The following is a 24,245-nucleotide window of genomic DNA, read 5'->3' as shown; positions in this document are numbered from 1 at the left end:
GTAATAACTCTCAATGAATCAAGAAATGTTGTGCAATTAGCAGTAGAAAATGACTAGCTTACTCAGGGATGCGACGAGGCCAGCACCTCATGATTAATAAAGCTTAATAAAGTCTAATAATAGAATAAAGTAGCCATCTTGCATCACGAAGGGTGTGTATATTCATTAAATATGGCTGCTGTTGCAACGTCATATTTTGGCAATGTGCTAAAAGACGCAGTGGGACAATTGTTGCCTTGTCTTGTTTTTGAATGATGTCAGTGATGTCAGTGTGGGATTGCCAAAAAGTGGAACCTGTTTCATGTTAGGAGGAAATACCGCCACCCTGTGGCCAAAGTGCAAATGGCAGCTTCATGAAAGTAGTTTCAAGACTTTGAATGAAGTGACTGAAATGTATTCGGTCTTTTGTTTTCTACTGTACTTGTCCTCATTAGGGTCCCGGGGGGGCTGGAGCCTATCCTGGCTGACTTTGGGCGTGGTAGACCCTGGGGATTCAAACCTTTGCTCTCCAGACTGTGAGCTTGACATGCGACTGGAATAAATAAAGAAAAGTTGAAGCTCTGATGAAGTTAAACTCCTAAATTATCAATGAAATGGTCAGTAACTGTAAAACTGTAAATGCCAAGGCCAAGAGGGCCTGCTAATGGAGCTCAAAGGCCCCCCAAAAAGTGTCCTCGGTCAGGAAGTCCCCGCTGATATTCAAACTGACGCTGTCTGCCTCCTGGAGTCGTACCATCTTGGCCACCCACACAGACCCCGTGGTCGTGTTGGGGAAGGTCCCCTCCACCAGTTTCCTGGTGCTTTTGCCACCCGTGGCGTTCCTCGTAACAATCACCGACTTGGTCTTGCTGCTGGGGCCTTTGGTGAAAGTGACGTGAGCGTACAGGAAGTAGACGCCGTCTTTGGCGCTCTGGATGGAGTCGTCGCGCAGCGTCAGCGTGCAGGGGTCGCACGTGGGGGAGCACATCGCCCAGCGCCGCTTGTTGGAAACTGTGGGATGTCAAAGATGACAAAGTGTGCCTGTTATATTGGATTAATATTAAAATACATCCAAACTTTTTACATTTTAAAGAAAAAAGATGTTATTTTTGGAAGTCGTAATATTATGACAGTCAAACAAAACAAAATAAAGTTGGATTTTTGGAAAATTTGGTTGTGGAGAAGTACACTGGTGTCCTCCCCCATTCCAAAAACATGCTAAATTAATTGCCCCCCCCAAATTGTCCATAGGTATGAATGTGAGTGTGAATGGTTGTTTGTCTATATGTGTCCCTTGAATCCTTTCATTTTTGGCCCTATATTTCGACACCCCTGTAATGTTAGGGTACCTAAAATGGCAGAGCTAGACTAGTACAAGGTGTTAGTCGATGGACAAAGAGTGGTCACTTCCAGAATGGACAAAACCATTCTGGAAGTGTGTGTTGTCTTGTGTTTTTTATGTTGGTGAAGTTGCGGTCATTCCATTGTGTTGGTGCCAACTCGGCCGCGTACGCACCTCCTACATCTTTCACAATGACTTTTGGCGCACTGAAACTGGTCTGAACCTGCTGTAGACCACACTCGTGGGTGTGGAGTTTTGACAAGACTTGTCAAAGTGCTCCGCAGGAGATGTTGCCGTGTGGCGGTGCCGGTGCTCTGCGCCACAATCATTTCTACTTGAAATTCAAGCTTCTTTTAATATTTCTCTTGTGTTTTTAAGGACAACAATCATACTTTTCATAACCACACTACTCATCGTATTTCCTTCAAAGCTATGATGTTGTACGTTTTGCTCCTGTAATATTGATCTTCTTCCACACGATGCTCAAAAGGAGACCCCACACTAGTGTGGGGCGATCATTGCAATTACTGAGGATGATTGACACATTGGTTAAACAAGTGTCAATTTGCCAAAGAGCCATAGAGAAGAAAAACCTCTTTTAGGGTGTCCCTCAGGGGTCCATTCTGCGTCCGCTAATATTTTTGATATTTGTGCTATGAACCTTCCTATCTCCTACCTATGCACGTCTGTTACAGGGGTACATTGTAGTACAGTAAACCTCGGATATATCGGATTCAATTGTTCCCACTGGTTTTGTAAGCGAAATCCGTTATATGCGTATACTGGAAAATGTCCGTTTTACGCATATATCGGATTTATATCCGGTAAATGCGTAAATCGGCTTTTATCCGTTATAAAAAGGCACTTCCTTGACTATGTTTCCAATGTACCTGGACTGGGCAATGAAAAGAGACGTAAGGTAATGAGAATTTAACTTTATTGGACTCTGAGCATAACAAATTGTTAATTAAGCTAGGCCCTGTTACGCCCGTCAGGCCTACGTTAATTCCAATAGTGAGGTTAAGATCTCATTCACTGCTGTGCTAGTATTATTGACGTCACTCACTTTTATATTTGTCCTAAATCTGGAGCCAGGAGAAAGACACGATGCGGCCATCCGATATATGCGGACTGGAGATTTTGTCCGAAATAGGCGAAATCCGTTATAAAAATCCGATATATGCAATGAATTTTTATTGGAAATGCATTACAGAAAAATTGGTTCTTTTTTATCTGTCCATTGTGAGCGAATTTCCGATATATCCGAGTCCGATATATCCGAGGTTTACTGTATTACTCTATTTTGGTTGTTTTACAAACCCATACTCATGTAAGCCAATCCAAAGCCAAGACTGCTTACATTTCATCAACTCTATGTACGAAGAGGATGGTCCTGAAAACAAACAAGATATTTTCAGCACCGTTTCCGTTTAAAACGTATGCAAACTTCAGTTATGGGTGAAATGGAACTGAATGGAATGAATGGAATTTACCAAGTGACTTCAGCGGAGCTCCTGTGAAAAGAAAGGACAGTCAAATTAGATGTCAGTAAGCCTGAATTTGTAAAGTAACATGAGGTTGAATGTTGTCTACCTGTTGGATGGAAACGATCTGGGTTCTTCAGTGTAGGTAGCGTAAGTCCATCCTTCAAGAGAAAACACATGGAAACCAAAGCTGCTTTAGAGAACCTTCATTGAACACTGATGAACATATGTCACACATTTCATAGTCAATAGGTGTTTGTTTTCATTTTAGACAGTTCTCATGGCCAGTCAATCTTTACGGAAACCTTTGTGTGGTGCTGATGAACTTACCTTGTTGGACTTTGCTTTGATGGACGCGAGAAGTGCCGCCATGACTACCATGGCCACGGTGAGGAGACCACACCACACATGCAGCAGCACGTTCTTGTTGGACGATGATGGAGCCTTCATTGTCTTCATCAAATGAGCACACAAAATCAGGTACTGATGGGACCTGCTGCTGTGTCAACTGTTTCGCTTAACGATTGATTGACAAGCACGCAGCTGGTGGTGTCATGGTACAGATGCTGCTTTTGAAGGCAAAGAGTGCAGGTTTGATGTCAGCACTGAAAATGTTTTTCATTCTTTTAATTCTATTTTTGGGCGGCACGGTGGTATAGTGGTTAGCGTGCAGACCTCACAGCTAGGAGACCAGGGTTCAATTCCACCCTCGGCCATCTCTGTGTGGAGTTCGCATGTTCTCCCCGTGCATGCGTGGGTTTTCTCTGGGTACTCCGGTTTCCTCCCACATTCCAAAAACATGCTAGGTTAATTAGCCAATCCAAATTGTCCATAGGTATGAATGTGAGTGTGAATGGTTGTTTGTCTATATGTGCCCTGTGATTGGCTGGCCACCAGTCCTTAGTGTAGGAGACAGCTGGGATAGGCTCCAGCACCCCCTGCGACCATCGTGAGGAAAAAGCGGTAGAAAATGAATGAATAATTCTATTTTTGTCTTCCTGGGCATTCTTATTACTTCAAAACATACAATTTCATATATATAAAAAATATAATATAACATAAGGTAAATACCACAGTAGCCTCCATACCACAGATAAACATAACTGTTTTTTAGGTTTGTCAGCACTGTTACCAATTCAACTAAAGCCAACCGCTTCTGTAACGATACTATTTGTTATGATGTGGATACCTTGAAAAGCAGCAGTTAACCAGAAAACCAGAGATATTTCATATTTCGGTATCAGTAAAATAAACCTCAACGTCAGAGATGGATTCATATCGAGAAGAGACTCACCCGGCTTGTGTTGCGCTCTCTCTGCCCAAATTCAACTGATGACTCTGCCTCATCAATTTGAGGGTTTTTTCCCCTCTCCATGCGTGAAGATGATGTGTTTACTTCCTCCTTCCTCCCTTGAAGGGCCGCTGAATGTGTTACGTTTTGGCTGAAACTGAGAAAGCCCACGTGAAACCAAAATCCAGTGTGATTCATTAACACTTTCTAATCAAATGCTGTGCTGTTATTATTGAACAATTAGCTTTCAAAGAATTTATAAAAGGTGAATAGAACTTTGAAAGTGTCGTATGCAATTGGCGCTGACCTAGATAACCCTCGCAGGCGGCGTTCACGGTGTTGTGGGTGGTTTGTGAATTCCCACATTTATAGGTCACCACCTTACTTACCATCTGACTTCTCTCCACTTCGATGGTGATGGACCATCAGTATGAACCGAATTCAATCATGAAAAATAACGTGCACAACAGGTAACATTTAGACTTGAGTTTAGCCTCTTACTAAAATAAAGTGCACAGCCACCCAAAATGGCTGCTCGTCCAAAGCCATGAACATTGTTCTTTTCCTTGTAGAAGTTTTGCTCTTTTCACCACTCATAAGCGCTAACAGTGGGCCGCTGCCTGGCTCTTTGGTCTGGCTCGCTGTAGCTTCATCCTTAGCTCGATTCCTTACTGTCAGTCCGAGCGGAGCAAAAGAGGACAGGTGGGACTAGGTGGATCTAGGTAGGTGTACAATATGTTCAAAGATTAGGATTAGTTTAATTGCGATGGGATTCTTGTTTGTGGTGTCCCTGAGGCGCCTGATCTTCCAGCCTGATCTTCTCATTCGTCTTTCTAATGAGTGGTTTGCATCTTCTGGTTTAGCCATTGTAGTTTTATTCATTACGTTTTCAATAAAGATGAAATAAACCCCTTCACTTCTTCGCTCTTGTTTTACAGTCTTTCTTTAAAGCTCTCACAATTTCGTTGTCATCAACCTCCGATGCGTTCCTTGGTCTACCCATTCAACGTACTTTTCCTCTCCTGGACATTCCAAATGGTTGTACTAGCTGTGACGAATGCAATGGTTCTTATTGATTTTCCAGCTACTCTGAGATGGATAATTGGTTTTCTGGTGTTCGTGTTGTTTTCACCTCCAAATGCAGTTTACACAGGCAAAACTTACTGGGAGCCTGTGCAACAAAACAACAACAAAAAAAATGGCCTCAATGTTTCAATACTTGTTGAGGGCCGTTCTACTTTGTGTGCAATAGTGAGGTTAAATTGAAGTTGCGCACAGCAAACCTCAACAAATCCTACAAAGATACACGACCGTACGCAGACCATACTGCACCACTTTTACGTGTTTTCAGCCCACTCTCAATCAATGTAATATTTGACTTTGCGAACAGGAAGTAGTTTGCCACTCTTCTGTAGTTTTCTTGGACACTCGGCGGAATGTCCTGTTTCAGATCCCCTCACGGAGCATTCATTGCAACCGAGACATGCTCAAAGTTTCATTTTTCTTTTGAGTGGGCTCCACGGGGCATCCCCAAACAGCCAGTGTAGCTTCTCTTGGATTATGTGAATGTCACCAGCTTTCTCCTTACTCATCTGTGTCAAGCACATGAGCGTACACACATAAACAAATACAATAGACACCTACACAATTCACAGAGACGGGCTGCGCGTGGCTCGCTGGGTGCTGTCCCTCCTCATATTACAAGCGTGTAAACGTTTTGATGACACACGTAGTATATGGGAGAAGCTCTGGTCTCCACATCATGGCTGTTATCGCTTGCTGAATATCAGTAAGATGGAAGTTCTATAGTGTAACGTGTTTTAAATGTCAGGATCAATGTGTCACAATCGTAAACTAAGGTCAGATTTGAAGTAATTTATTCATGAATTATAAATTATGAATTCATCTGAAATGAAAAAAAAACACCTGAAAATAGTCATTAAGATTTAAAGGGGACCTATTATGCTTATTTTTTGGCCCTTTGTATTGAGTTGTGGACTTCTGTAGAGCAGCTACCTTTTTATAATGTCCACTTTTAAAATACAGCCATACTGTATGTGTTGATCCGGAAGTAGAGACTGTACAGTCCAAAGTTTCTCAAGAAAAGAGGTTACTTCAAGACGTTATTTCAACCTATTGTTGGGTTTTCTACAGCACAGGTAATGGAATGTGTTTTGCGGGACTACCAGTGTTTAAAAAGTGGAAAAGGCATAATAGGCAGATTTAACTAGGCGGTCCGCCCCTGCTGGCCATTTGGAAGAATTTCAGCCAGATTTCAGGGGTGTGCAATGCGGCCCGCGGCAAATTTTTGTTGGCCCTTTATAAAAACAAAATCGGCACTTTATAAAAATATAATATAAAATATATATATATAATAAAACGTAAATATAATTAAAAAAGAAAACTAAGAACCATTTAAAAAAATAACAACAGCAAAATGGAATAACCAGCTGTAATTTTAAAAAAATATGAAGATGAAAAAGTTCTAATTTAATGAGAAAAATTTTGAAAAAAATTTGTTTTACAAGAATAGCATCATAATATGAGGAAATATAATGCAATTTTAGTAGCATAAAGTTGACATAATGAAGAAAAGTACAGTATGTCATCATGTCATCATGTTATGAAAAAAATAAAGTCATAATATTTAGATAATTCTGTTGTGGGAAAAAGTTATATTATGGGAATAAAGTGAAAATGTAAAACAAAATAACAGCAAAAATTTGAAAAAAAAGAGTGAAGTTGACGCAAATAATAGTCTTTTTCACCTATATCACAAAGCCGAAATGCAGTTGTGATTTCAACAAATTGTACTTACATTTGAATACAATATTTTACGGTGTATTTAGACCAGGGGTGGGCAAACTTTTTGACTCGCGGGCCGCATTGATATGACAAAATTTACAGGGGGTGGGGGGCAGACTATATATTTTACACGCAACAGTCCACCTGGTATTATTGTATCTGTAAAATTGTCATGCAATCTGCTATTATTATTTATTATTTGATATTTATATTTAAATATTTTAAAAATAATAAAATATTATAATAATTATAATAAAATTAAAATAATTATTATATTATTATTATGTAAAATATGCAAATATAACAATAATATTATATATAATTAATATAATAATTAGCATTAATATAATAATTATAATAATCATAGTAGTTCTAATAATAATCTAATAATCTAATAATAATAATAATAATTATTATTATTATTATTACTATTATTATTATTATTATTATTATGTGCTTGTGTCCCTTTTTTCAGGAACACTTTGTAAACAACAGACCATGTCAAAAAACAAAATTGATAAAACCATCAAAAGGTTGGCTCAGGCCATGATGCCAGGTTGTATGTTGAGTTTAAATGAAATACTTTGGAAAGATTGGGCGGGCCGTATTCAAACACTTGGCGGACCGGATGTGGCCCCCGGGCCGTAGTTTGCCCACCCCTGATTTAGACCAACCGCTCACTCAATATGCCAATTAATCTCATGTATCATTTCAGATGAGTGATTTCAAACTTTTTCAGAAAAATACAGCAAACGGGACACCGCTGACACTGTCAAGGTTGGTCGAAGTCTGAATGTGCATGTCGAGAAAGTATTTGCAGGTTCCATGGTGTAAAGGTTAGCACTCTGGGCTTTGAATCCAGTGATCCGAGTTCAAACCTCGGTGGAACCTTATTGAAAATACAGCAATATTCTTTGCCACAACTTAAAATGATCTTAAACAAGCTAATATTACACATTTTATTTGTTGACACGTTGCAATGAGACAAAAAAAATTCAAATGATAAATACTTTTATTTATGTGATGCACTCAATTGTAATCTGATGCATGTTCAAATGAAATCAAATCATGACCATTTATGTATCATGTGTTTTCCCACATCTACATATGACTGGGGGATAGATGACATCATTGTATAATTTGATTAATTGGCATTTTTATGCACACTGTTGGAGACATAAAGAGAGCAGGAAACAAAAAAAAGCAAAATATGGCACCAGTAATACGGAGCCCTTTGCTCCTGCTATGGCTTTTTCTTCTTTAGCAGACCAGGTATGTTATGTATATGAAGCAACAGCGCCTCCTACGGTACGGAGTCAGAACGACAAGCCACAGTCACTGTTCTTTTAGATTGTATTTTGGCAGCACCAAAACTAGGCCCGTCATAAATACATTTGGACCACCACAAATAAATGAATGTATGAGAAAGACTGCAGGAGTAAGCCAGTCGGACATAGGAGATGAGTGATTATGAAAGTGACAGTCAGCATGAAACCTTAATACTGAAAGCAGTGAATCCGATTTAGGCATGGAAGCAAATAACTCAAGCAAGTTGAAATAAACGACTCGCTATATCGAAGTTGTCATAAAAAATAAAACACACTTGACGGGATGCTAGTTGAAACAATCCATGTGTTTTTAATGTGATTGTTATGCTATTGTCGTTTTACAACAGAAGAACCACGTGGACACGCAGGCCTCTCATGTGGCCCCAAGATAAGACCTAAGAGTCCCCCTTGAGCACCGACCCCAGATCCCCGCTCTCCTTCAGCTCCTTGACAATGTCCAGACCCCCGATCAGCTCCCCCTTCACGTAAAGCTGCGGGTAGGTGGGCCAGTTGGAGTAGGTCTTTAGGCCCTGTCGCACCTCCTCGTCCTGCAGGATGTCGAACGTGTCGTAATCCACACCGGTACCGTTGAGGATCTCCAGGATCTGCCGACTAAAGCCGCACCGCGCCGCCTCCTTACCGCCCTTCATGAACAGCATGACGGGGCTCTGGTTGATCACCGTTTTGAGGCGGTGCTCCAGTGTGACCGCCTTCGGGCAGGTGGTCTCCAGCTCGCCGGACTCGGCCAGCTCCTTGACGATGTCCAGTCCGCCTATCAGCTCGCCGTTGACGTACAGCTGAGGGTAGGTGGGCCAGTTGGAGTAGGCCTTCAGACCCTGTCGGACCGCGTCGTCGGACAGGATATCGAAGCTGCTGAACTGGACGCTGCGCTCCTTGAGGAGGGCGACGATCTGCCGACTGAAGCCGCAGCGAGGCTCCTGCGCGGAGCCCTTCATGAAGAGCATGCACGGTGCCGCGTTGATCAATTTCTCCAGCCGCTGGTTTAGTTCCTCGGGGCCGCTTTCCGGCTCACCCGCCGAGCTCCCGCTGACCGCCAAGCGCTTCACCTTCTTGGTCAGCTCCGGAGCGTGAGCGCCGTCCAGCCGGTCCACCTTTTCCGTTCCTTTGAAGAAAAGGAAAGTGGGCACCGAGGCGATCTCGTACTTCTCCGACACCTCCGGCACCGCTTCCGCCTCCAGTTTGACGAAGGCGGTGTGAGCGTGTTCCTTGGCCAGCTCGGCCATCACCTCGTTCATTTGTCCGCACTGAGGTGCCCATTCCGCCTGGAAGTGAACCACCGTTAGTCGTTTGCCGGCTTTGGCGAGTAAACCCTCAAAGTCCGACTGAGTCTTCGCCTCAACGACGTTCGCCATTTTTCTCGAAGCATTACGTCCGGTGTCGGCGTCGCGTCACTTCCTTGTAGCCCGGCAACTCCTAGCAAGTGCTAAATACGCTAGCCGGAAGTCGTTTGGAATCTGATGATAAGCAACGTAAGCGCACACTGGATTAGTGGAAATAACAGAGTCGTCTTTGAGGTACGAAATAAAACTACGACGCTGTTATGGTGATTATAATTCCATTCTCGGCGTAAAAATGACGAAATTGCTGCTGAGCGGTAGCTATGCTTTCTCTAGTTAGCATTCTCGCTAACGTTTCCACACTGAAGTTGGGGCTAGCGTTAGCTAGCAAGCAGACGGCGAGTCATCTTCTTAACGATGATATGAGATGAATCAAATACCCCGACAGTTTTGTATTTGTGTTGCCTTTGCTTGGTTATTCCGCACGTCAACACGTCGCGGTAAATGTACTACGTAACTAACCGTCTTAGCCGCTTAGTCGTTGTGATTTAACACCCACCCGTTCTTGTTGACACACTTTAAATCCTGTCCCTTACACAAGTAATCTTAACTTCAAGACATGTTTAATCGGTTCGAGCTCGATTTGGGTATTGCAAGTCATCGTGTATGTGTTCCCTGTGACAGTTAAAAAAAATAGTACCGTCCAGTCAAACATTAATTGAGCAGTTATTTTTTTATTAAAACAAATCAGTTAAATACAATTATTTTGTTATTGTAGACAATACAGCTGAGCTGCATTTTTTTACACAAATAAGTGAAGAGCTGAGTATTTTCAACAAGTAATCTCATGACGGAGTGCTCACATTATTTCACCCTGCTAGCTACTTTTAAAATGACCAAGGCCCAGAGGTCTGATTATTATTTCACTTTTCACATTTTAAAAGTTTACAGCTAATCCAAGTAGTTGATAGCATGATGATATTCAATATGGCAATAAAGATAATTACACATAATTTCTCAATAGTCGTGCACATGAGATGAGTACCACTAATACATTATGTCACTCAAAATAACTACGCAACGTTCATTGGGACACACAGTTCATCTATTACATCCAGTCAGCATCTGCTACCAAACATTACCAATATATTGCTGTTATGTTTAACCCTGAACCACTTTTGTCAGGAACAGGAATACCATGGAGGAACAAAGTGCAGACATAGAAGTGACCGTTAAAACGTTAGACTCTCAGAGCAGAACATACACCGTTGCTGCACAGGTAAATTAAGATGATCTGTTAACTCCAAACTGAACTTTCACGGCTAACCTTCATCTACCTCATGCGTGGTGTATTTTCTTTTCTGTAGCTGACTGTAAAAGAGTTCAAGGAGCACATTGCGGCTTCTGTGGAAATCCCTGTCGATAAACAGAGGCTCATCTACCAGGGCAGAGTTTTACAGGATGACAGGACACTGGCAGACTACAGTAAGTCATCCAAAGGTTATTTAACTTCATTAAAACACGTCTAGAATTCAATTTAGCCTCAGAACAAAAATGCAACACTCCCAATGTTTTTTGTCTGTTCCAGATGTAGGTGGCAAGGTGATTCATCTGGTGGAGCGGGCACCCCCTCCGCCCTCCCAGCCCGGCTCGGGGTCAGGAGGTGGTTCGACTGACAGCGGGGCCTCGTCCTCGTCCCACGATACTTCCCAAGTTCCTCCGCATGATCGCAATGCCAACAGTTACGTCATGCTTGGCACCTTCAACCTCCCGGTCAACATCATGGACCCTCAACAAATACAGGTGCATTTCATCACCATCGCCATTTATTTTGACCCATTTGGTGTGAAACATGCTGTTGGCGTGTTCAAACTTGGTCACAATGTGATGTTGCCATTTAGATGTCAGTTCAGCAGATGATGTCCAACATGGGGGACAACGCAAGAAATGCCAGAGTCACAACCAGCGCCGGGGTGAGTCTAACTCACACATGGGAGGGACACCACAATTAAATCTTTTCTCAGGCTGAGAACAGCCAAACTTGTAATTCTGATGAATCTGTTGGAACTGCTTTGGCACTTCCCCCACACTTGGACCCAGTGCAATTTGACCGTAACACAAAATACAAATACACTTGGCGGTTTGAATTTTACGTTTTTTCTCTTTCTCGTTTTTTTTTTTTAATGTTTCGTAGTCTACTCCCCACTCATGTACCATAGGGAAGACATTGACAGCAATACACACAAGCACAAGTCTTATTTATGTTTTAAATGGCTTATGTCTACTATCGTGGGTAATCGGAGTGTAAAGGTGCTTCTGGGGATATTATTTCCTGTCTAGGTGGTACTAATAATGTTAAACATTTATAGGGTCATACACTGGTTTTCTATGCTCTCCCTACGAAAATATTCAATTTATAAAAGAGGAATCATACTTAGCGGTAATTCACTTTCATTAATTCATTCATTTTTTTACCGCTTATCCTTACTAGGGTTGCAGGGGTTTTGGATTTTTCCCAGGTGTCTTCGGGTGAGAGGCAGGGCTGGTCGCCAGCCAATCCCAGGGCACATATAGACAAACAACCATTCACGCTCACATTCATACCTATGGACAATTTGGAGTGGCTAATTAACCTAGCATGTTTTTGGAATGTGGGAGGAAACCGGAGTACCCGGAGAAAACCCAGGCATGCACGGGGAGAACATGCAAACTCCACACAGAGATGGCCGAGGGTGGAATCGAACTCGGGCCTCCTATTGTGGCCTGTGTGCTAACCACTCGAGCGCCGTACAGATGTCTGGAACTGATTAACCATTATTTATGTTGTACATGTACATTAGAAATACACACACTTTTTCAGCAGGGGCAAGTTACAAATGACTCTAAAACATACACCATATATAAAGAATTAACTCGTAAACTACAAATCATTTACTGTACTCCTCGTAAGGGTATGCTGGAGCCTCCAAGTCGTTGATATCTTTCACATATAATTATGGCAATAAAGATAATTACACATAATTCCTCACGAGTTGTGGGCATGCCTGCTGTTTATTGCTGTGGCTTCTTGATTAGCACATCTGTTACAAAACATGTGTATGTGTAGTTTTAATAATAATAAAGTAAAACTAATGATGACAAGTCGTGTGACGTTTCCTTTTTGGGACAGCGAGCTGCACGGCGTTGACCGGAATCCATGTTCTTGTGTAACTTGTCCGTTTCAGAGCAACGGGTCGGTGAACGTGCACATCGACATGGACCAGCAGGTGCAGAGTGAACCTCGGCTGCGGCTGGTGCTGGCTGAGAACATGCTGAGGGACATCAATGATTTAATTGAAAGAATGGAGGCAAGTTGTGAGTGACTATTTGCTGTGAGCTGGTTATTTTCATTGACCACGTTTGCCTCCATGTCAGGGTGGCACGGCTGACACATCCACTCAAACGGAGACAACGTCCTCTGCAGTCGCACCTCCTCCCTTGTCTTCATCCACTACCTCCACCCCGTCTCCCTCCACTCAGCCCATGGACACATCTCCCCCTCCTACAACACCCCCACCGCCGCCCACCTCCTCAGCAACATCCGAGGGGCCAACGCCCCAACCTGGACCCAAGTGAGAGTTTCACAATTTCACAGAATTGACTGATTTGGTTTCACAGTCACTAAATGTGTTTTCTTGTGTTAGTCACCCGAGTCCAACTGAGCTGGCGGAGATGTTGTCTGAACTACGGAGGGTGGAGGAGAGGCTGCAGCCCTTCATCCAACGAGCTCACACCATTCTGGAGACGGCCACCACTGCAGAATACAACAACAATGCAGTAGGATTTTAAACACAAAAAAGATTTGGGGACACATTCAAGCCACGGGAACTATAAAGGGACAAAAATATGAATTAGCAGTAATTTATTGTTTCTATTTGTAGGAAAGAGACGATGATCAGCAGACGCTAGTCCTCACATGGGAGTGTCTCCGTCTCCTTGGCAACGCCCTTGTGGCCCTTAGTGACCTGCGCTTGAATCTCATGAGCCCTGTGCCCCGTCACCTCCACGTAGTGCGGCCAATCTCCCACTACGCCGTTCCCGTTTCGATGCCCGGTGCTGTGCATCGCCACATCCCAGTGCATGTGAGTGAGCGCCATTGTGGGGGTTCCGGGTGCTTTTGTGGCAACCCGTCTGACACTGCCTTCATCGGTCTCTGCTCCAGATGAACCTGGGTGCCACAATGACGGCAAATGGCACGGAGGGACCAGCCCCGCCCGCCCAGCCAGCCAGCCAGTCGGAGCAGGCAGGTCAGGGACAGACCTCCCCTTCACAGACTTCCCCGTCCAATCAGCAGGCTGGACAGGGACAGGCTGGCCCCCGGGTCATCAGGATCAGCCACCAGGCAGTCCCGGTGGTCATGATGCAGATGAACACGGACGGTGTGTTGTCCCCTACCCGCCACTGATTGAATGTTCCTGCACGCCTCAGCTGTGTTTGTGTGTCTTGATGCTGGGTGCTACACACTCCTGCATCAAGCTAATACAGCATGTTAAGGGATAAATGTCTTTGTTTTTGTGCTATCATTGTGTTACGGTTTCATATTTGGGAATGTGTGCAGGCTCAAGTGCAAACCCTGCAGCCGGTCACCAGGTGCCTGGCCAGCCAGGTAAAAAAATACCATTTCACAGCTGATTTCCACAAAGGTTGATTTTCGTTGATTTAACCTTTTTTGGGTTTCACCACCTCTTAGGTGGTCTACCCCCAGACTTTATGAGGAATCTCATGCAACAGATCAGCCAGTACGCCACCGCTGCCGCCACCGCTGCTGCCACCGCTGCCGCCACCGGCCAACCGATCCCACCACAGCCCACTCCTCCCGGCTACAGCTCCACGGCCAACTCCTCAGCTACTACCACAGGTCCCAACACCCCTACAACCACGCCTACTGCACCCCCACCTCCTCCTCATGCTGGCCCCCAGCCCCAGGCCAGGGTTGTGTTCACCCGGCCACCGTTTGCGTCCAACATTCCTCTGCCAGCTTTTGGCACCCGAGGAACCACCATCAATGTGAGGGCTGCCATGCCCGGCCAGCAGCCAGGACAGGTGGGATTGGTTTATGTGGCTCTTGCTAGCTTTGAGGCTGGATTTTCACTGAAGCCACTCAATGATCTATCGCAGGCTTTCAACGCTGCTGCTGTCAACCAGATGATTAGCACGCTGGTTGGTCAGCTCCTGCTGCCGGGACAAATGGGCAAGTTGCATTTACATTCATGTAAATAAGTTAGAATTAAGGATTGTGGTCAGCCAGAAATTGTTTTGTTTACTTTACAGCAGCTCAGACAGCCAACGCAGCCAACTCCTCATCCACCTCCACATCCTCCTCCACTTCCTCTTCCGCATCCTCTTTTACCTCTCAAAATTCCTCCTTCTCCTTCTCCACCTCAAGTGGAGAAGCAAACACAGCCAGTCCATCGAGTCAGCCTGAGAACAACTCCAGCGAGCCTCAGCCTCAGGAGATGCATGCGGACCTCAGCCAGATGTTGGGTTCCCTGCTGGGGGCTGCCGGAGAGGCCACCCTGGGTACTGCGGGGGGGCCCTCCATCACTGTCACGACCTCAGGTCTCCCCAACCTCATGCAGGGAGTGGCTGACTTCATGCAGCAGGTCTGTGTTCCGCAACAGTCCTACGTTCGTCTACCTCATGTCATAGAGGCCGCAACATCCATGTCCGTGTCCATTTCCAACTTCTTCCCAGGCTTCCCAGCCCATCTTCTCCCCGCCGCCTCCTCCCCCTTCCAGTGCCACTGCTGCTCCCAACGCAGGAGCCAACCTGACTTCCAACCCGACTCCCAACCCTTCATCTGCAGGAGCATCCGAAGCTCTCAACCCAGAGCTGTTCACTGGCATCGTCCGCGGCGTCCTGAGCAGCATGTTGGGGTCTCTGGGCCAAGCACAGAACGACACGGAGAGCATTGCGCAATTCATGCAGAGGCTCTCACAGACCACCAACATCTTCATCAGTCCGGAGGAGCCGACTGGTAAACAAACAGCGGTCCAAGGGCTAAGGGGTCTCTGGCCAGTCTAATCTTCATCTGTGTTGTTAGGCTTCTTTGGTGAGCTGCTGATGCTGGTGTGCCAGACGTTCACCATGTCGGACCTGGTGATGCTGCTGCATGGGCAGCACCAGCCGCTGGGCCGCATCCAGCCACAACTGTCCCAGTTCTTCACCCAGAACTACCTCAACGGCAGAGAGCCCACAGATGCCAACATCGCTGTCAGTACCAATCATCATCGTTGTTTGAATTACTGAATTAAAAAAATAACAAATTCCTTCTCAGGCCGCTGCTGACACTATTGTGCAAGAACTGGAGGAATACATTACAGAAAGCTTTGTGAGTCTTACTCCAGTGACAAATTATGCTGAGCTTCTTCTTATCTTCACACGTCACACATGTCTTTTGCAGAGAGAATCCTCGGTCACCGTGCTGGAGGGCGTGGATGTCACCCAGACTAATATGTCCTTTTTCAGACAACAGCTGATGCGCATCGCCACGCACATTCTGCGTTGTACAGGTGGCTTTAAAAAAAAAAAAACAAAAACAAATCTAATGTGATTCTGTATTTGCACGTATTTTTTTTCTTATCCTGCAAAAATGTAGAAGCAGCTTAATCTGTGAATCCCTCTTTCCCAGATGATTCATTTGGGCTTCGCCTGCTTCAAATGTGCAACCAGGCGCTGTTTGAGTGTCTGGCACTCAACCTGCACTGCCTAAGAGGAGATCAGCGAGCTCTGACTGCTGTCATCAACCACCGGATTGTACGTAACGCCCACTCTTTGCTGCCCCACTCCCACTTTTTCCAGATGTCCATCTCATCAGAGTGCTGATGACAGTGCTGGCCTCGGAACTGAAATGAATGGGTACTGTGTGTTCCAGCGGAGGATGTCGAGTGACATCAGCCCCAGTCTTGTCAACTGGATGACCAGCATGATGACCATGCGACTGCAGTTCATTCTAGAACACCTCCCCATCACACAGGAGCAGATCCAAAGCTACATTGTTTACACACAGGTAGACACTGCATTGTATCGTCTGCCTCCTAGGCCCTCAGGTCACATGCTTCAGGAAACACTTCCTGTTGCATCCTGTCACATTATATCTTCAATGGCTACTAAATAATACATGATATTTGTTTTTTCCCCACAGAGGGATCAGCCGGCTGCAGGTGACACACAAGAGCCCGAGCGAACACAAAGTGCAACGGTAAACCACCCGTGTCCTTAACCTTCTTTCTATTTTAACCACTGTTACACATTGCCTCGCTTTTGTTCCTCTTCACACCCAAAGATCAGTGACACTCACTCACCTGCCGCGGCCACCACAGCAGAAGAGGCCATGTCGGTGTCACGCGACACCAGGGCGTCATCACGGGAGACCAGAGCGTTACCTGTAGACTTGGGTGCCGCGGGAGGAGCTACGCCCTTAGCGCCCATGACGGCCGAGGGAGTCAGCGATGATTCCGCTGGAGAGTCCGAGGCCTGGGCGGCCACCCTTCCTCCTGTGAGAGCTTGTCTTAGTTTCAATGTCATTGCTGGTTTGCAAGGAGTCTCAACTTTGTCTCAACTTATGTCAAAACTAGGGAAGGACCGATGTTAAAAAAAAAAAAGTATTTATTTTTTTACTTCCCTATACCTACATTTGCATATATCTACTGATGCAAGAGCTCTGATAGCTTTAATATGCAACCACACCAGAAGAATATTTGCAAATGTCCCAGTGGAAAGAGATATGCCATTCTATCAAAGTTAGCGCATCCACTCCCAACGCAGGTTGTTACTAAGCTAAGTAAGGAAAAACACATTTGTCCAACAGTAGGGTACTCCTTTCGTAAGATCTAGCGTTAACTGCCACCTGCCATCTTTTCCATGATATTCCCTCATCGTCCGTGTTAACCTGCTGGTATGTTTGCAGGAGTGGGTTCCCATCATCAGGTGCGACATGATCACTCAGAGGAAGATGAAGGCGCAGCCGCCACTGTCTGACGCCTATTTGCACGGCATGCCCGCTAAACGCAGGAAGGTGAGCCACTTTTCGCTAGTCTTACCTTTGCACCACTGCAACCCCAAAGGGAAGGCCGCCCTCCCTCCCTCCCGCCTCACTGCAATATACGTGTACCTTGTCAGACGGGACAGGGTGGAGGAAGCCTGGCCTCCATCTCGGACGCTGTGAGCCAAGCGGCCAGGGCGGCCGGCGTGAGGCCCATCACGTCTGGCGAGCGCTTGCAGGAAGAGCTGGACACTGAGGAGCTGAAGGAGGCTTATTCAGAGCAGGTAAAGGGGTTGTCTTTTTTTTTTTTAGGGAGATAAAGCTCACTATTGTAAAGCTACTACACATAGCCTTGGATTGGGCTAGGAACCATACGGTCAAGGAACCGTGCGGTCAAACTATAGTGACCGCCAAGCTTCACTCACCAAGTGTATAAGGAACATATGAGGTAGGGGAGCACTGATTTTATTCGACAATCAGAGAAACAATAAGTTTCAAATGCATCGATTGTGGTCGTCATTGTTGGTCCAGTGAGGTCACATGCCTGCACCATGTGTGTCATCTTCTCCACTTCCTCCCAGGTCAAAGCAGACATCAAAAAACGAGTGCGGGACGACCCGGACTTCAGTCCTCAGCAGTTCCCGGACACACACAGAGCCTTCTTGTCCGACTCGTAGTGGACTCTCTCTCTTCATGGCAAACTTTTTCAAACTCAACCCCTCCTCCCCTCTTCTTTCCACTCGGTGCAGGTCGACACGCCCCCACCACAATGCTAATTGCAGGATTCTAATGCGGCAAAGTCCCCTAGTTCCTATTTATTGCTTTGCTCCAGCTGTCTCTATTGTCCCCATAAGATTTGACTGAAGATGGTGACTTTCATCGTGTGCGTGTCTGCATTTCTTTCCCCTCCCGTGCTTTCTCGTATTTCAACCATCCTCTAACGGTCTTCCTGTCTCGAGTGCACGCGCCAACTTTCATGTGACGAAGGTGCTGTTTCGTACATGAATGTACAGTAAAGCTTAATAAACTCAAATCATATTATTAAACTATTAAATGACAGCATTATCTGATTGGACAATACATTTGCCATAAAACATATCCAATAATGGTATTATTTTTCTGTATGCCAGCTGCAGCTACCATTTGTCTACCAATCCAATATCATCTGCCCAACTTTATAACACTTGGCCGAGTCAGCAGCCGCCTTAAGCTGAGACCGGTTGAACCACCTGCTGAAGTCAACACACGACTTCCTGGTTGTCATCCTGTTGAGTTATGCCACCTCACCTGAGAGTAAACACGACATATCAGAAGGTCATCACCTGACAGGTGTTTTGGGCTCTGCAGCTTTTTGACAAGTGTGAGATTAAAAAAGCCAACTTGTACAGCACGTCCTTCTGCAAACAGGAAACCAACGACCAAGTCAAGTATAGGTTTCCATCTGGGTCCAGATCCGGTCCATCTGGGTCCAAGTAATCCGACTTTAACTTTTATCTCCTGTTAGAACGACACCCAAACAAATCCATTGTCTTTTAGCCCACATCTGTCTTGTAAACACATTATATTTGCTCAAGGTGTGTGTGCTTGCATGTGTTGGATGTAAACACACTTAACTATTAGCCTTAGCTAATAGTTTGCAATGTTTGTTAGAAATAGATAACTTGATGACTTTACTTCATTTGGTGGTACATTTTTCTAATTTGATGAACATTTTCTGCATTAGTGTCTGATGTCCCCACTTTTGGTTGCCACCCATCTCACACTGCACTTGACATCCCTTTGGCCCCTCCATTGGGGTGACCCCCTCTTTGGGCAGGGGACATGGGGCACGAGAGGCAGCTTGGTATGTCAGCGTCTTTATTTATGATTCTCAATAGTATTTCAAATTGGGTGGTGTGTGGGGAAAAAGGTCCGGGGACATGACAGACATGACTAGTTAAACAGTGGCATCATTTTTAGAAATGCAAACTGAGGTGTGCATGTACTGGCTTTAGGGCTGCTTTGCTTACATTCAAAGCTTGTATGCTAAGCTAAGTTGCCGTTAAATGCTGCGTGAGCCAATTGATCAAGTTGCCATACACAAGATAAACATACATGCAAGAGATAAACGCTTTAACATTTTAAGCACAATCAGTCAACAGGAACCTTCCATTGGTTTTAGGCTTAGTTCCTGCTTCCAGCATTTACAAATGAATGCAGTTGCAAATATAGCAACTGTCCTGAATGCAGGCTCGTTACAAAAGCAGGAAGTGAGGCGTTCATTTATTCCAGTGATCATAGAAAGGCTCCAGGATTTGATCGGGGGTCTTTGAGGTTCCTGTACCTGTGAGCCAGCCAAAGTCCAAGCATCTGCAAAGCAACCGCAAGGTCATTGGCAAAAATTGAAAATAAACATGGTTTCCATATGGACATGCTGACCTCTGTGAAACTGAAGAAGAGTCCGATACCGCCCACAAACCGCAGCACCTCCCCCGCGTACTTCTCAATGATGCTGGCGCACGCGTCACATGACAATGGAGGCTTGTGGTCAAAGCAGCTCTGCAGGGGCGGAGGGGAAACGTCTTAAGTTCCAGAACACTTAGAAGCCATTTTCTCACTGCTAGTATTGACTTACTAGCTTAAACCTTACTACCATGAATAATGGGAATAAAAACAGGAAAGGTGTTTTATCCTCCCTTGTCAAGAATATACTTAAGTATTTATTCAGACTTGTGACTGTCGTTCCCTTACAGCAGCACAGGATGCGTTGTAGTTGACGTGGGAGAATCCACAGCAGTTGAGGGTCTTTTCCACATCCCTCTGCGTTGACTCAGACTTGTTCCAGCCGACCTCCAGGAGGTGATTCTTTATAGGACACAAGTAAGCGGCCATCGCTCGTCAATGTCTTTTCAAATGAACAGCACTTAGCCATCATTGACGTTGAACTGATGCAGTCCTGTTTGTCACTGTTCCCAAGGTCTCTTCTTCTTTTGTGTCCCTTCTTGTTCCGGTCCGGCCGCTCCAAATTCGCATAACAAAAATATGAAATAAAATTCCATAGAACAGGGCAGAGTAAATGTGTTTATCATGTAAGGGCGTTTAGATCAACATAGTATCTGACCCAATGGCTGGACGGGACACAAAAAAAACTAGTTTGAATGAGAGAGGAGATACTGTACCTGCTGGTCTTCATTGAGGGCCAGACAGGCACAGGACACGACCAGCTGCACCACAAACACCAAGAAGAGGATGATCATGTACTGGGACGCGGGTTGAGGACACGGGAACAAGAGCTAGCTTTCAAACAAGCGAAGAGGTGCAGAAAAAGGATACGAAGAAGAGGAGGACCTGGTGGTGCCTCAGGGCGCCGCACAGGCCCACGAAGGCCACCACAAGCAGGAAGACGCCCACGCCGATGACCACGGCCACCACGCGGATGCTGGAGACCAGGCCGAACCATTTCCCCCATGCCGCCACACCCACCAGCAGCAGGCTCACCAGCTAAGGTCAGGAAATGTCACAAAGTGAAAGTGGAACCTCGGTTAGTGCTTCCTTCATCAAACGCTGACACTTGTAACTTTCTTTGGCTCCATTTTAGAATCCTAAATAATACATTTGATGTATAAGCCCCTTTGTAAAAAGCCCAGGACACCACACATGACAGAATAAAAACAACACAAGTGAGGTGAAAGGAGGAGGATCTGAGGGAGCGAGCTGGGGTGGGAGTGTGGAGGAGGTCAGTCAGATACGGAGGTCTGTATTCTGTGCTGATGAAAGTTATGATATGAAAAGTTTGCTATCCAGGATGACACTGCAGACTCCTAACCTGAGGGGAACAGAAGACAGAGGAACAGAGAGGTGGTGCGGGAGGAGGGAGGGAAGGAGGGAGTATGGAGTTTGGTTTTGTGGAATGGTAGATCTGGATATTGAACCTACTGAAGATATTACCAAGGGGGAGGAGGTAAAGAAGGAAAATTACTGGCCCCTGGACAGAACCCTGAGGCGCACCTGCAGTGACTGATGAGAGATTGGATTTGAAGGAATTGAGCTGTATGAACTGAGTGCGGCCTGTTAGATATGAGTGGAACCAGTCTGGGGGGGTCGGGTGATACCAATTGTCTTCTGAGGAGGATGGGGTGTGAGATGGTGGCAAAGGCCGCACTCGGTGACTCGGCCAGAGTCGGCAGCAGTGAGAAGGTCAGTAGTGATTTTAAGGAGGTTTCTGTGCTGTGATGTGAACGGGATTCTGACTGAGAAGGTTCGTGAGGTGAAGTTGGGAGGCCACAATTTTTGTTGAGAATTTTGTAAATGAAATGAAGGTTAGAAATACCAAAACGGTTGCTGTAGTTGAAAAGTACAGAGGTTGGTAGAATGAGAGAGGTTCGGGTGGAGATGGAGGAACAGGATTAGAGGTTAGTAGCTGCTGAATGTTGTGTATTTTTTCAGTAAAGAACTATGCTTGACTTACTGACGTGAGCCGAGCGTGATAAGTGGGATTTCTGAGTAGTAGGATTCCTTATTTATAAATGTATTATTTTTAAAGTTCATGCATAGAAAGCCTGTTTCCAACCCCATAAATGTGTTTTAAGAGCCCTCTAGACATTAAATAACACCCCTATAGTCACATTTACACTCCTATTACCCAATATAGTAGACATAATAAGAGAAAATAAGCCATTTAAGATATATGACTTGTGCTCCTTAGGGTACCTGAGAGAGAGGCGGACAGGAAGTGACATCTGGGTTGAAAGTCGAGTTTCAGCTTGGGTAGGTGACAGGTGTTTTGGTTCGGGATTATTGTGACTGTTGCATTTAGAAGCCTTTTGTTCCCGGTGAGAAGTCTGGTGCTTGTGTGTCTCACCCACCCAGCATTACAACATTACTGACACCTAGTGAACAGAGTCTTTGAATGTATTCATTTAGTCATTGTCATGCTTTAAAGCAGGGGTCCCCAAACTTTTTCCAGTGAGGGCCACATGACTTTTCTTTCCTCTGAAGGGGGCCAGGGTCAGGGTCGTATGTTTATGTTCTATGACTGGGGCAAAGTGTGGTTGTAGTCACGTCACAATAGGTTACCATTTCCAGTTCTATGACAGAAAAATGACCATGCTTTATTGTTCAGGGGGCCGGGACAAATGTGGAAGTGGGCCGTGTCCGGCCCCCGGGCCTTAGTTTGGGGACCACTGCTTTAAAGGGCTTATTTTTTTGGCTTTCTAGAACAGATTTACACGTTTTATGGAAAAACGTATTCAGTTAAGTTTTGGTTAGCCAGACCTCCTTGGATTAACGATGCTAACCAGGCTTCCACTGGACTTTCACCGTCTTTGTGGCTGAATAAGGTAACTTAATACGGCAAAACATAACGCTGAATGTAAGCTAATGAAAAGGCAAATACAATGGATTTAGTTTTTCAACTATTTCAACTGTTTAGTTCAGATTGATTGTAGAAGAAATGCTACTTAGTGGCACATTTAGGAGGTTAAAACTCTTCATTCCAGCTCAAGTCAAAATTCAAGCATGAAAACTATAACACATTTTCATTTGACACTATATGGACAGCAGGATATACAATTACACATACATATACACATACATATACATATACACATACATAAATAATCAATTGGCTGAAAGGCGGTCGACATCCTACTTTGATAAGACAATAGACAGGGGCTGCAAAGTGACATAAAAGTACAAGCTGAACCGCAAATGCTGACAAACGTCAGTCAATGAAGTGCGTACTTACCACATAGAGTAAATTAAGTGCGCAAAGTGAAGTTTTGGTGCAAACGAATCCTCCACAAACCATCTCTGCGAGGCAACCGTCCGTCACACAATGAACACTTGTTCGCCCGTTGAACCTGCTCAGGTGAGTAGACACACGCTTCCGGTTTGAGGTGGCACGCCACATAGTTTCCTGGAATCTTAAAAATATATTTTTGTTAACCGATCACTCGTAATTGTTTTAAGTCGGTTTTCATTTTGCGTCTTTGTCTTCGATTTCCTTGTTTCATTTTGCGTTAGACTGTTGTCATTGTAATGTTTCGCAACAGCGCCCCCGTCTGGCTGAAAAGAAGTAACGCACAGCTCGCGACGTGATTGCACGTGTGGATTTAGCACTTCCTGGTACTCGTCACGACAAAGAAATGTTATTAAAATTGGACCATTCGGATATTTTCTTCAACTTTTTAGTAGTGTAGCAAAAGGAACATTGTGTAGTTCTGAGCTGCTATTCGGGGTATGGACTGCAGGGGGCAGTAACGTATTACATGCTCGGTTCAGTGTCGCCAATTTGGGGATTTTGTCGCGAGATCTGTTTTACGAAACGTAAATGTTTCTTAATCTTCAACAAGCCCGGATAAAGGAGGAGGTGTGTTTGTATTTTTTGTTAGTCCATTGATGCTCTTTATTAGTAAAATGACGTGGATTCGCTTACAATTCTTCTGGTATGTTAGCCTCCTCCAGCTGTATTGCTATGTTCAGTTGCTATGATATATACTCACCACAAGAGGGTGCTACTCACGAAGCACGCCGAGTTGTGTTAACACAATAAACACAGCATCATCTGTAATTTGCTGTTCACTTGTGCTAACTGGGAGAACTTTGAGAGGCGCTGACATCCGTTTCCTATGCCACTTATCCTCGCTGGTACCGCTGGAGCTTATCCCAGCTTTCTTTGGTTAGAGTACACCCTGGACTAATCCCATTTTATTTGT

At 44.9% G+C, this 24,245-nt stretch overlaps 5 protein-coding genes and 1 non-coding gene across 9 annotated transcripts in view; 2 read left to right on the top strand and 4 right to left on the bottom strand.

The window, feature by feature from the left end:
* Positions 1 to 24,245, bottom strand: part of LOC131105616 (lysosomal thioesterase PPT2-A-like) — a 213,248-nt gene that overhangs the window by 147,714 nt on the left and 41,289 nt on the right. The gene's annotated exons all lie outside the window — the stretch shown is intronic.
* lta (lymphotoxin alpha (TNF superfamily, member 1)) lies at positions 641 to 3,255 on the bottom strand. Its single transcript, XM_078790504.1, has 4 exons — positions 3,136 to 3,255; positions 2,915 to 2,966; positions 2,815 to 2,835; positions 641 to 990 (listed from the first exon to the last, which is right to left on the bottom strand). Exons 1-4 carry the CDS (start codon positions 3,253 to 3,255, stop codon positions 641 to 643), a joined length of 543 nt encoding a protein of 180 aa, XP_078646630.1.
* Positions 7,721 to 7,792, top strand: trnaq-uug (transfer RNA glutamine (anticodon UUG)). The gene has a single exon. It is a non-coding gene; the product is annotated as a tRNA-Gln (tRNA).
* On the bottom strand, positions 7,896 to 10,025 carry glrx3 (glutaredoxin 3). Its single transcript, XM_058053845.2, has one exon. The coding sequence runs from the start codon at positions 9,600 to 9,602 to the stop codon at positions 8,625 to 8,627; it is 978 nt and encodes a 325-aa protein (XP_057909828.2). The 5' UTR covers positions 9,603 to 10,025; the 3' UTR covers positions 7,896 to 8,624.
* Positions 9,084 to 19,228, top strand: bag6 (BCL2 associated athanogene 6). Of its 4 annotated transcripts, none has more exons than XM_058053840.2 (25): positions 9,084 to 9,764; positions 10,713 to 10,806; positions 10,895 to 11,012; positions 11,116 to 11,330; positions 11,429 to 11,500; positions 12,752 to 12,874; positions 12,942 to 13,138; positions 13,211 to 13,343; positions 13,448 to 13,648; positions 13,729 to 13,945; positions 14,125 to 14,172; positions 14,257 to 14,609; positions 14,685 to 14,757; positions 14,838 to 15,169; positions 15,261 to 15,543; positions 15,610 to 15,779; positions 15,844 to 15,897; positions 15,970 to 16,078; positions 16,198 to 16,322; positions 16,441 to 16,575; positions 16,711 to 16,767; positions 16,852 to 17,064; positions 17,476 to 17,583; positions 17,688 to 17,834; positions 18,132 to 19,228. In XM_058053840.2, the coding sequence occupies exons 2-25, from the start codon at positions 10,726 to 10,728 to the stop codon at positions 18,225 to 18,227; spliced, it is 3,660 nt and encodes a 1,219-aa protein (XP_057909823.2). In that variant the 5' UTR covers positions 9,084 to 9,764; positions 10,713 to 10,725; the 3' UTR covers positions 18,228 to 19,228. The 4 variants fall into 4 exon arrangements, with proteins under 4 accessions (XP_057909823.2, XP_057909824.2, XP_057909825.2 ...); XM_058053841.2 differs by having other exon boundaries at positions 9,634 to 9,764; positions 10,719 to 10,806; XM_058053842.2 differs by lacking the exon at positions 9,084 to 9,764 and having other exon boundaries at positions 10,719 to 10,806; positions 13,729 to 13,813.
* tspan13a (tetraspanin 13a) lies at positions 19,095 to 23,549 on the bottom strand. The gene is made up of 6 exons (XM_058053852.2): positions 23,276 to 23,549; positions 20,863 to 21,030; positions 20,709 to 20,789; positions 20,281 to 20,394; positions 19,969 to 20,088; positions 19,095 to 19,899 (listed from the first exon to the last, which is right to left on the bottom strand). Exons 1-6 carry the CDS (start codon positions 23,438 to 23,440, stop codon positions 19,825 to 19,827), a joined length of 723 nt encoding a protein of 240 aa, XP_057909835.2. The 5' UTR covers positions 23,441 to 23,549; the 3' UTR covers positions 19,095 to 19,824.

The sequence above is a fragment of the Doryrhamphus excisus genome, linkage group LG5, assembly GCF_037039965.1.
Source record: "Doryrhamphus excisus strain RoL-2023G ecotype Guam linkage group LG5, RoL_Dexc_Guam_v1.1, whole genome shotgun sequence".
Classification (NCBI taxonomy): domain Eukaryota; kingdom Metazoa; phylum Chordata; class Actinopteri; order Syngnathiformes; family Syngnathidae; genus Doryrhamphus; species Doryrhamphus excisus.
The sequence above is the reverse complement of the archived record's forward strand: the minus strand, read 5'-3'. Positions and strand labels throughout refer to the sequence as shown.